The 12,197-nt window shown below is 40.1% G+C and overlaps 1 protein-coding gene across 1 annotated transcript in view; it reads right to left on the bottom strand.

The window, feature by feature from the left end:
- Positions 1 to 916: 916 nt before the first annotated feature.
- LOC308131116 (calcitonin gene-related peptide type 1 receptor) overlaps positions 917 to 12,197 on the bottom strand; it is a 34,462-nt gene continuing 23,181 nt past the window's right edge. The window contains exons 3-13 of the mRNA XM_080497720.1: positions 11,340 to 11,493; positions 11,112 to 11,222; positions 10,606 to 10,718; positions 10,154 to 10,245; positions 9,951 to 10,077; positions 9,688 to 9,841; positions 9,554 to 9,614; positions 9,325 to 9,391; positions 7,929 to 8,147; positions 7,274 to 7,315; positions 917 to 4,484 (exon numbers count right to left, since the gene is read on the bottom strand). Coding sequence (XP_080353846.1) covers positions 4,263 to 4,484; positions 7,274 to 7,315; positions 7,929 to 8,147; positions 9,325 to 9,391; positions 9,554 to 9,614; positions 9,688 to 9,841; positions 9,951 to 10,077; positions 10,154 to 10,245; positions 10,606 to 10,718; positions 11,112 to 11,222; positions 11,340 to 11,493 — 1,362 coding nt within the window. The 3' untranslated portion in view covers positions 917 to 4,262. The remainder of the gene's footprint in view (positions 4,485 to 7,273; positions 7,316 to 7,928; positions 8,148 to 9,324; positions 9,392 to 9,553; positions 9,615 to 9,687; positions 9,842 to 9,950; positions 10,078 to 10,153; positions 10,246 to 10,605; positions 10,719 to 11,111; positions 11,223 to 11,339; positions 11,494 to 12,197) is intronic.

Genomic DNA, 12,197 nt, shown 5'->3' with positions numbered 1-12,197 from the left:
ACTGTATCAGTTATTTATTTTATTGTTAATCAGAATTCATTCCTTCTAACCGAGAAATCAGATTGACCCCTTCACATGATTACTGAATAAAATGATGCATATCATCCCATTAGGTCCATGAATCCATCCTATAATGCTTTGCACTATTACATACGCACATGATCCTACATGCAAAAGCCTGCGAGTATTGACACTTTTTGCTCCTTCAGAATCTCAAAGGGAAAAGACGTTTCATTTCAGCGCAACGTTGCCTTTGTTTTTCTCGAAGTGGACATGAACGGAATATAGACCGTCACAAATTAACTCTCATTTGGAATGAAATCGCTTTCCGAAATGGATCATAATCTTTCGATACATGTGTTCAGATACACCATCATCCTTGACATTATTAGTATCCATGCAAAACACAACTCACAAGGAGTGTGTTGTGCAAGAAATCTAGCTTGTGTTGGCAAAAAAATGAGACAAAAAAACAAGTAAAACAAAGGCCAGTGCTGTGCTATACTGTATTACTATGCAGATACACACAAGATAGCAACATTGTCTAATTCAGTGAAATAATAAAAAAAAACAACATTATACGTAAATATATATCTATATATCTATATCTATATCTATGTCTATATGTTCTTCACATCCAGAGGATAAAATAAAACCATTTACATTCAAACAGCAGTGTGGAGTCAAAAGTCAGATACAGTACAGTAGAAACCAAAACTCCAGACATCGTCCTCAATGCTTTTGCCATCCGAGCGTCACTATGGACTTCACAGTCCCCCGTCCCAAGACATTTCACACATAAATACACAAATTAAATGACACACAGATTCACTAAGCTTGCGAAAAGCCTCTTCCACCCCCCCCCCCCCCCCCCCCCCCCCCCATCCCACACACTTCCCATGAATTTCACGCGACTTGCGTTATGTCATGAAACTGCAAATGACTTTTTTTTGTCTTTGTTTGAAAAGGAGAAACTGTCCTGCAGATCCGACATTACAGAAGTACAGCAACAATATGTCGGCTGCGACAGCCGATACATTGAATGAAGCCAAAGCCTCAAACTCTAACGTCTTCATACCATCTAATGCAGGGGTGTCAAATATACGCTCCAATTGCCAAAAACGATAATTTGTACACTGAACTTGTTTGAGTTTTGTTAAAGGATTTGTTTGGATGTAAACTTTTCCATGCAGTCCTCACACGCCTTTGCTCGAACACAAAGACACATTTTATATAATGAAACTTTTCCATTTTCACTTAAAATTGTTGTGTATTTGGAGCCTTGGAATTTTGTCTCCTTTTTTTGGATGCCATTTGAGATCAAATCAAGCTGTATGTGGAATAAAATGAGCTTGACACCACTGCTTTAATTTACCTCTTGAAAAAACATACCGCCCTTTCTCTATTGTGTGATGGAAAGCACTTTAAGTCATTAGATTGAAAATGGAGACATTCAAAAGTTACCATCAAGAAATGGACCACGAAAAGACAATGACAGACTGTTGAAAGATGAACATTGGAGGCTATCCAACTCAAATCTACTCAATCCAAAAACAAACGTTTAAAAAAAAATCTAAACAGTACAGAATGCACTTTGTTATTTTCTATACCATGAGCTGGAAAAACAAAGATAACACAGTCTCTGCAGCGCTGAATATGATGCCGGATGCATACACTGGTGCTGTGGCATGAACACAATATAAAAAATGTGGACATACAATTTTTGTGCTTAAGAATACAAGAAAAGCGGTGATGAAATCTTAAAGATGGAGACATATAACACAGATACAGTAGCTTGATGACAGTTAATAATAACCCCACCCTGCCCTTAGAAAAAACAGAAGTAGTGGTTTAAATGCCTCCGAGTATAATCTAGCCATGAACACTGCGTATATAAACCATGCACGCACACATACACACTCGCATGTTGTACTTGTTCTCTTTGAAATGTTCAATTTACAAAACAATATTTACATGAACTGATAGTAACTCATGTCCCCAGCATTCTTTACAATTGGTTTAAAGTGTGATTCAATAAAGACAATGAAAGCCCAGGAGGATGGACGGACGACAGGACCACATAACTGGAAAAAAAAAAGAAAAAAAGGATGGAAAACATCGACTGAGCTGCCCAATGGGGAAGTCTCTATGGTGAATTTACTCTTTTCACCGGTTGGTAAAAGTTTGTAAAAGCTTTGATACATGTACCTTTAAATAGAGGTTGTGCACAGAAATACTTTCAATTATCACCATTAAAATGGATTGTGCTTGGAGAGGGAGTAGCAAAAAATAGCTTTAATTTTATTAGCTCAGTTAGCAGGCTCGCACAACTAACTTCCTCACACTAAAATTAAGTATTTTTATCTGTAAATTCCTAATATGAAAACTGTGTGAACAGTCTTATTAGATCAATTTTTTTTTTAATTATCGTAAAAGAAAACCTTAAACGAGTAAATATGGCTAAACAGTTACTTCCTCGCACATTGCTAATTGACATTGCTGAAGCTAATAGGATTATGACGTCCTCGATTGTCCAATTGCAAACATTTTAGACACAAATGCTGCTATATTTTAGTTGATCTGTTTTGACCATTTTAATATCGAGTCTAAGTTAAATACTTTGGGAAAAGAAGAAATTTTGCTTCATCCAATTATTAGCAGCGATAAAGCAACTCCCGAGCCATTTTAATGTAAATTAGTTTTCCACTTGAAAATGTTATCCTGTAAATGGAGCTTCAGATATATAAGGAGATACCTCGCAAAATGCTAGGTACCTTCCAATGATAGATATTTGGTTCAGTGAGATAACATTGATGATTTCTTCCATTTTCTGTTTTTTCTTTTACATGGGCATTACACAAGAAGATGAAGTTTTTAAGTTTTGTATAAAAAAAAAATTTACTCGGCAGAATATTCATCACTTTGATTAATAGAATTAATATATTAGCTAATTATTGATCAAGATACTTAGATAGTGGCTTCAGTCCTTCAAAATCAACGATGCACAAATAGAACTACAGATTGTTTGGCTAGTTATATTAGCTTTAACTGAGCTAATGTTTATTGGCACTTATCGAGAGCTGCTAAATCCTATGAACGATTAAGAATCATGCCCAGCGAAAAACAACACTTCATTATATAACCATTTTATACCTTCTCAATGTAAGGATTGCACTCAAATTCACTGAACTTTAAAACTCATCAACGTACATATAAGCGAATCTGAGCTTCCTGACCAGTATTTCACCTTCTCTTCAGTACCTGAAGCGATGCCACTTCTCGAATGCAACACGAGCTAATGCTCACCTCTCTGTGATTTGTCGGTAAATTTGATAAAAAAGGGTGAGAAAAACAGACAGCATTGAGAAGGAGGGTGACAACTTTAGTGGTACATTCATATGTATTAAAATTATATAGCACGCGTATTCTCACAATGACGCTTCTGTGGAAAAAGCTGCATTTTGAATGTGGTTAAAAAGGGATCACCTGTCAATAAGGGTCACTTAAACACCGTCAGACATAATAAAGCATGCCAGCTAATAAGCAAATCCTGCCATTCATCTGCACACAAAGCAACAAACACCGAAACAAACAAGAAACATTTAAAAAGTTTACATGATGCTGGCAACAAGTCATATCAGTACTTCATTGTGTCCTATTAAAGACAACATAGCATGTCACCTTTAATAAATACTGTATGGTATTCAATGTGTTTCTGCAACTAAGTATGTTTTGATAAATTAACATGTGAAAGATATCATATAGCTTTAATATATTATTATGCGCCTGTTCTATGTCTTATATCTTTTCTGATTCCTTATTAAAACATAAATGAGGCAGACAGAGCGTTTTGGTTTGGCACCAACTGTGTCAAAAAGGAATTTACAGTGTAACAGAAGGCTTTTTTGTGCATGTCAAGACCCCGAAAGGTCAACCAGGCAGTCAGTGTGCATCCCTCTAAAAACAGATTCTGTTTGATAGAAAGGCTGCAACAATTTTGTGATTATCAGAATGCATCTGAGTCCAAGTGAAGCAGTCCTGGAGTAGCTGCATGGAGCTCACCTTCACGGCACAGTTAAAAGGTCTGCGGGACCATTTCTTTCAGTTGGGTGATCCCCTTCCACACTCATTCCTTCTAATATTGTATCTACAGGTAGAGGCAAGTTCCAACGGTTGCCACAGAGCTCCAAACATGCTGCAGGTTTTAAGGGTGGTGGTGATGGTGGTGTTGGGAGGGATCGAGTTTGAGGGGGGTGCTGGTGTCAGGCGAAGGGGCTCTCGGATTTTAAGATCGAGACATCCGTGTCGAGGCAGCTCTTCCCGTTCATGTGTTCTGTTTGGCCGTCGATGCTGTAGCAGCCCTGCACCTCGGTGATGGAGGAAGCCGTGTAGGACGCAGAGCGCAAAGCGTCCGAGTGGTTCCCCACGCTGCTGCCAAACTGGATGTTGTACTGGTTCCAGTGTCTCCTCAGAACTGCTTGGACCTGAACAAGGAAACCAAATTTCAGATGTTAAGAGGGCTGTTGAGAGGTCCTTGAATTTCAACACACAACTCACCTCATGTTAGCAACTTATTAAATCTGTGGAAATTTGAGATGCACCATATAGCACAAATGTATTGTTATTGCAATAGAAAGATCTGTAATATATACATATATATTGCAAAAAAACAGATACTTGGCGCTTTACTGCAGATGCCTCTATACTGAGATCGATGCAAGTGTCTGAGATCACAATGTGTCTGTTGAGAGTTTTGTGATGGTGGAACAGATGAAACCGAGCGAGGAAAATCTGAAAGAAGTCATGCTTAACCTCAAAGTCGCATCGGGTGCAGTTATTGGCGAGTCAAGTGAGTCGCAATCATTCTCGACAATGCTTGTATTTCCACCTGGAGACACTCAGCGCTCCACTCCACTCCAATCCTAAGACAATGAGTATTGTCCAGCAAAGCTACATCAAATTGCGCAGGGAAGATCGAACCAGACAGAAAGCTGACAAAGGTAAGTGGTTGTGAATCTGATCATTCTGATCAGTACGACAATGTGGGCAGAAGTGCACACACATGCACACACAACAGGCCAAAAAAAACTCAACACAGGCCACAAACAAGCCTCTTTTTGAAATGCTTTTGGTGTGAAATAAAAAAAAAAAAAAACCCAGATTGTGCAAATCTGGGACAGAAGAAGGAGTGCTGTTCCTTTGGAGAACATTGAATTGATCTTCTTGGAAGTCATTATCATAATACTGGATGATATTGTGCAGCCCTAATGGAAATAATATACAATCCCAGCAAAAATCCAATGTAAGACGTGGCGGTTTCCTGCTGTTGAAACATAACTTGGACTCTTGGTTCGCCATTGTTGCCCAGATTGCATCTATGAAATGTTGGAGACCTCTCCGGCATCTCTGCATCTCGGTAGCGAGGCCAAGAAACGAACAGAATCCCTCGACATACAAAAATAAAGATTCGAGAATGTTTCTTATTAATGTTTCCTTTGAGATGTAAATATTTATTTCGACAAGCTCAGGTCTAGCAAAGCTTTGGGCACTACATATTATCTCGAGCACCCACCCATGGGATTCAAGGGCCCGAGGTGGGTAACTGTTGAGTAAAACAAAAAACGAAAGCAAAGTGAAAATGCATGGTTTGTCACCATGTATGATGTTAGCATATTTTTATTCTTCACTGCACAACTAACAACTAATGATGGTCGATTTCCACACAGAGATGTGGCCTTGCATAGTGCAGCAAAGTGAACAAGCTTTGATCGTAACTCAAAGGTTGTTCGTGTTTCTCAGCATCTTGACGAATGGAGGCAGTGAGCTACAGGCCTTCACTGACACAAAAAATTAATGAGATCATGAGATGATAGGAGAATCCCAAGCACCTTCCCAAACCAGGGTTTAAACACATTCAAGCAATGTCTGTCCGATCCTTTTCCATCCTCTATCCCCTTACCTCCCAACCAGAAAAGCGGAAATTCTGCACCCCCGAGTCTGGTTTTGCTGGTTTCTTCCTCTTAAAAGGGATTTTTTTTTCTTTTCTTTCCACCGTCTCCTCTGCTTGCTCACGTGGAATTGTTGGGTTTTCTCTGTGAAAGTGCTTTGAAATGACTGACTTACATTTGTCGCTATACAAATGTACAGTTGAACTGAATTTGAATGGTTCTGAGCTAAGGATGACCTGAACCTGAGCTCATATTCACAGAAAGATATGTCTTGAACATGTGGACACCCCAAGAAATGCGGTGAACAACACGTCGTGCTCGTGGAGGGAGTTGGAGAATTGCAAGTATTTCTTGATGGTCAACAGTTTATCCATCCACCCAGCACCTCTGTGCAATGTCTCAGCCAGCTGCCTGACAGTTCCACTTTGACAACACCCTGAGACGTCACCCGTGTACAACAGCCAGATCTGTTGAAGTCAAAGTGACTTGTTTACGCACAAACGTGGAGCTTTTTGTATAGATGATTGAATCCTTAACACGTGATTTCTCAGAAATATTGACTAAGCGAGAACCTCTGACTGAACCGAATGGAATGAGCAGAAAAGAGACAGAATTGCAGAGGCAAACGCTACACTTTTGCAAGAGTAAAAATTATTTATTGCTTTGGAAAGATGCAGTAAACATCTGTAGCTTGATTAAGTCATGTTGTCTTGGTTGGGTTTCTAAGTTTCTGAAAACACAAAACTTTTCTTCAACGAAATACAGCAGTGTATGTGTAAATGGGTCGTAACTCTGATCTCGAGGAATCACACAATTTTAGATGAGTGTGTCCCAAACTCTTTTCTTTGGATAGCCTCTCAGGAAGACTGTAGACATTATTCTCCAATCTATGATTTACCAAAATATTACAGTGAAGTGAAAATGCTGCACAATATATTCTTATCAGAAGATCATCACGTGCAAGATAGATATATATTCAAAAAGACTTATGGGGCTGCGATGGATCCAGATACATATATAATAATTTCATCTACATTCTACATCCAATTCAGGAACACATATAAAAGTGGCCTGATGTAATTGGACTTGGGCCATCCCCCCCCCGCCTGCATTGTGACCCAATAACAGTAAAAGGTGACTTTCAACCATCTGGCACCTCAGAAACAAGTTATCCAGTGGATCCTGTGTGATAATTATTTTGTCTGCATCCCAATCATCCTGTGGAGATTCGGAGCAGACAAGGGAAGTGTTGAATGTTGTGTAAGCATGCAAGTCTAAAAAAAACCAAAAAACAACAAAAGTAAAAGGGCATAACCCAAACTTACTTCTCCATTGAAAAAGCAGAAGATAGTGGCCACAAGCAGACCCTGGAATGAAAAATAAGAACAAAACAAAAGAGAAAATAAGAACAGAACAAAAGAGATGACACAGCTTATTAACTCGTATTAGGAAAGCTGTCTGGCGACAACATGTAAGGGTTTCAAAGTGTTGTTATGAAGCAGACAAGCTTAAAAGGTCAAAACTGAAGACTTTTGGAGCCTGTTGCTCGAGACCCCGCGCTACCCATGCTGGGACAGCTCAGGACGATCAGATAACACCTCATCAACATCCAACTAAATTCTGCCCCTTTCAGCTCACATAATTCATGCCTTCCTTCCTGCTGTTTCAGCCTGTGACTGCGGCATCAACAAAGCCTGATGGGAATGTGTGGCTTTTAGTAAACGCTATGGATGCAAGAAAAGAACTCCATTCATTTTGAGTTAAGCTGAAGCAGGTTTTCCTGTAAATTATATATATGTTACGAGGACAGCACGTCTTCCCACAGGCATTGTAGTGAACGTAACAGGCATAGGACCTTTGAATGCCATTCTAAAAATATACACTGGACACACATTTGCAGAGCATGTCAGTGTGATGCTTTGAACGCAACCGTGGTGTGAAAACCTCGACCCAACAGAAGCTCCGTGACCATGGCCTCACCTGGTAATGCATCAGTATGTGCATGATGTAGTCGTATATTTCCGAGGAGACCCGGCCCTCGGGCTTGTAGGGTAGAAGGACGTACTGGATTCCCAGAAGAGGCACCAGAATGAGCGTGGCTCTCACCGCCTTCATGTAGAGGCTCGACTCGGCCTGATGGGTCACCTTCAGCTTGGTGATGAGAACTCGCACGATGTTTAGCAGAAAGAACAAATTCACCTAATGAGGGAAACCAGATCATTATTATTACAGGTGGATAAAAGTCCACGTTCATGTCTGTGTCTGAAAAATAAGACGCAACTGCATCTGTAATTCTCTTTTTACCAAGGTTTGTCTTACCCTTAATGTAAAATTCATCTACCAGCACATGTGTGAAATCTCGCATATAAAGCACTGTCCTGTTTACAATAGATGGGACAAAGATCCACTGAGGATTAAAAAGGTTGGACTATAAATTAATGAGAATTTGTGTGGAATAACTAAATAGACTATTCTTATTGAAATGCAAGGAGAAACACAATCTCAATTTGTTTGCACTGCAGTTGTATGTTAAAGGACAGTAGGTTCTACACAACGTTTTGAATTGAAAACAGAAAACCTTCGTTGCATTTGGGAGATCGTTTATACAACAACAGTGCCACTGAAAACAAACCTCCCAGATTGGAACTTGCTCTGGAAATGCGACTTTTCTGAAACGCTGCTACTTTTAAGTTTATTTGTTTTTTGTGTTCCACTGCAATTCTACACAGTGTTGCAGCTAATAATCTGACGGTCAAAATCTCTCAGAACGTTGAGGAGGCACTAATTATTGTCACTCAATAAGAAACCTGTGATTCTGACATGATGAATTTGAAGATGACATTGGTTTATTCCTACTTTCCCACATGACTAATGTGTTTGTACTTATAAAGTACATATTTTGTATAAAGTGAATTCTGGAGGTATTTTTTGTTTGTTTTTTCCCACACCATGCTTTGGTCAGGCTTAAATATTGTTTCCTTCAGACTTCAGATGTTTTCCGATAAATATGTCATAAATCAAATCGAAAAGCAGGTTAAACTAATGACCAAAACAATTATGTCCCTAGAAACATGCCCAACCCTGTGTTGTTGAATGCCAACGACGTCTTTTGGGACCAGTTTTCTCAGAAACACATGCCCGAGGTCCAGTCGTCAGATCCTCAGAGAGGACATGCCTTGATTTCACTAGATAAACACAATTATGCAAGTTATGAAACCATGTCCTGTTGTCAGGGCCCCCCACGGTGTCCACTCGGAACAGGACAAAAGCAGCTTATTGTGTCGGTTGTGCAATAAGAGCAGGTCAATGAGAAAAACATGGAACGAAATGTGTCCGTTCTACAACATTGTTGTAAAGACAAGGATAGCTTTCTCACCAATAAAGCTGCACAGATTGGACCGTGGATGATGTAGAGTAGCGATGTTTTGGCGCTAATCCAACAGCTAGAGTGGAGAAGAGTTCAATTAACAAAGGTTTAACCAACGCCAAAGCAGGATCCACCACAGCAAGCAACAACATCTTCAAGAAATCAATATCTAATTTGTGTCAATTCAGCAGTGATTCTCATCAGCGATGCACAGATACACAAGTGTGCTGCAGCTCACTTGTCGTTGTAGTAGTAACTTCGAGCAACGGCATGTATCGAAGCTGGTATGAGAGGAAAGCCTAGGAAAAAAGAAGATTAAGTTAAAGGCTGTTGAGCTGTACAACGTTTACCTGACCGTGAGCGCCTACATACCCCAGCCGAGGAGATAGTACCACATCAGGTGCTGTTTCTCAGCAAACACGGCCACCACGATGAGTGTGTGCAGATAAATCCCCTCACACAGCATCCAGAAGTAGTTACAGCCAAACAGGTAGAGATGAATGAATTGGGAAACTTTGCAGCTTGTCTGGAGGAGAACAGCAGGGATATGAGGAATATTTGGAAAGTGATAAATAAGAAAGACAGCTGCTTGAGAAATCGGTGACACCGTCATAAAATGCGGTTGATATACTCACTGGATTCCTCTGCACTAGCTCCTGGTTGTTTGCAACCGCTGTCAGCCAAATGATGGTGATTACAGAGTTCAGAACAAAGGAGAAGAAGAGGTTTTTGTGAAGGGTGATCCGTTGGCAGCTCAAACTCCTGCAACAACAGGAAGGGAGTTAGAGCACAGTGCTTTTGGATTGTGCAGAGGCAAAGATAAGAAACGTCGACTCACTTGAAATGGAAGAATATTCCAAGGGAGATGAAGAGGGAAGTCAGTGACAGCCCATGTCCTATGAGGGCTAAGTAGAAAAGATTCATTGCAGTCTGAAAAGGAAAGAGGAGGCAGGAATTAGATTATCTGGATTGGTCTGATCTATTTCCCTGATGACTCCTCGTGTAGTGAGACAATACACCACTGCAGCATCGACATGCAGCTTATTGTCTCCAGAAACCAGGTAATTTCATTCCCAGACAATCAATTCTAATGTTAAAATTGTACCTTTTTCAGATTAACTCAGTCAAATTGAGTAGAACTTTTGCCCAATGTAACATACACATACTCGCGACATTTTACCTTTTGATTTCTATTGTAAAGTATACAGGCAAAGCCCAGAGAACTGTGAAAAAGAGGAGAGCTATTGAACAATATATATAGATTAGATTCCCTATGCTGAGCTGACATACCACTCTGCCTTCATTGGTGTGCTCATTGCAGCGGGTGTAGTTGGTCCATGTACGGTTGCTCTGAGGATGAAGGAACCAATGGCCGCTGTCACTGCAAATCTTTGTGACCATCTCTGCAGGGAAACATTACATATTTCAAACACAAGGAGGAATTTTGCTTTTGAAGAAATAAGATACATTTTCTTATAATTGTAAACCGTGATGCAGGTGAAGGGCAGAAAAATGATGATTTGGAAAGGATGTGATACAATTTCATTTGGCATTTGTGTCTACCCAGAATCAGATAGTGTTATATCAAGGCTCATTCGAGATACTGCATTCTGGAAAATGGGTTTTATTAATGAAAAGTCATCTTGGAGAACAATTCATCGACTCAAGCAACATTTCAAGGATTTCTTTTCTTACTGCATCTACAAAATTTTAAATATTATTCCGTTCACACGACTACAGGTTTTCTCAAACTTTGCAGAGTCGATTCTGCCTAAACAGAACCAGGACGATCTCACCTGAAGGGTCGAAGTCCTGGAAATAATCCGGGCAATGCTGGTCAGCTACAATCCCTGCAATGGTGTCGTCCCAACACAGCCAACCATCCCATGTGCGATTACACATGAGCTCTGAAACAACAGAAACGAGTACAGCAAATTCATTATTGGGACACTTTTACACCAACTTGTCACTCCCATACAATTCAGGAATCCTAAAAGTTGGGAAACATGAACCACCATAGTTACCTTGTCTGCCGTTGGTGTTGTCCTTCATTATCTTTTGGTAACACTCAAACTGCGCCGTTACGATCTTGTTCCTCGTCAGACTCATGTCGTGGTAGACGTTGGTTGGATGCAGCTGCTGGGATTCGTTGACTTCCATGCTGGCCTTCACCAAAAACTGGGCGTGAATAGAAAGGAAATAGCTTCTTAAAAAAAAAAAAATCTAATAAAAACACATTGGTGACACTTTGAACCAAGAAGGAAGGCAACAATAACTTTATCTTATTATAGATGTTACACATCTGATGGCTACGGTGTTCAACTATGAATTTATATGCAAGTAAAAGTAACTGCTCCACAGATGACTGGCAAAGCTGAACATAATCGGTCCATCAAAAAAAGTCAGCCGACAACAATCCATTCATCTCGGACAGGGAGATCATCAATTGCAGAGCCAATAAAGAGATACACACAGTCAAACACAATCAAATTTAGAGAAACCTAAGAAAAGCGTTTGTAATTTGGGAAGAAACTGGAGTATTAGAGAAAACACACACACACACACACACACACACACACACACACACACACACACACACACACACACACACACACACACACACACACACACACACACACACACACACACACACACACACACACACACACACACACACACACACACACACACAAACTTGACTGAGAAATGCCCCCCCAAGCCCAGCAATGGAATATTCTTCCTATGCGGTGACAGACTTAACCACGTGTGACACAGCTGTAAACCAATCCATAAGCATATCAATGCTCCTTTGACAGGTGAGTGAAATGAAAGGAAAGATCATGGTCAGATGAGCTATGCTTTACAAATAGGAGGGTGTGCAT

The sequence above is a fragment of the Blennius ocellaris genome (genome assembly GCF_963422515.1).
Source record: "Blennius ocellaris genome assembly, chromosome: 6".
In the NCBI taxonomy this organism is placed as follows: Eukaryota; Metazoa; Chordata; class Actinopteri; order Blenniiformes; family Blenniidae; genus Blennius; species Blennius ocellaris.
Note: the sequence above shows the minus strand (reverse complement) of the source record. Positions and strands in the feature narration are given on the sequence as shown.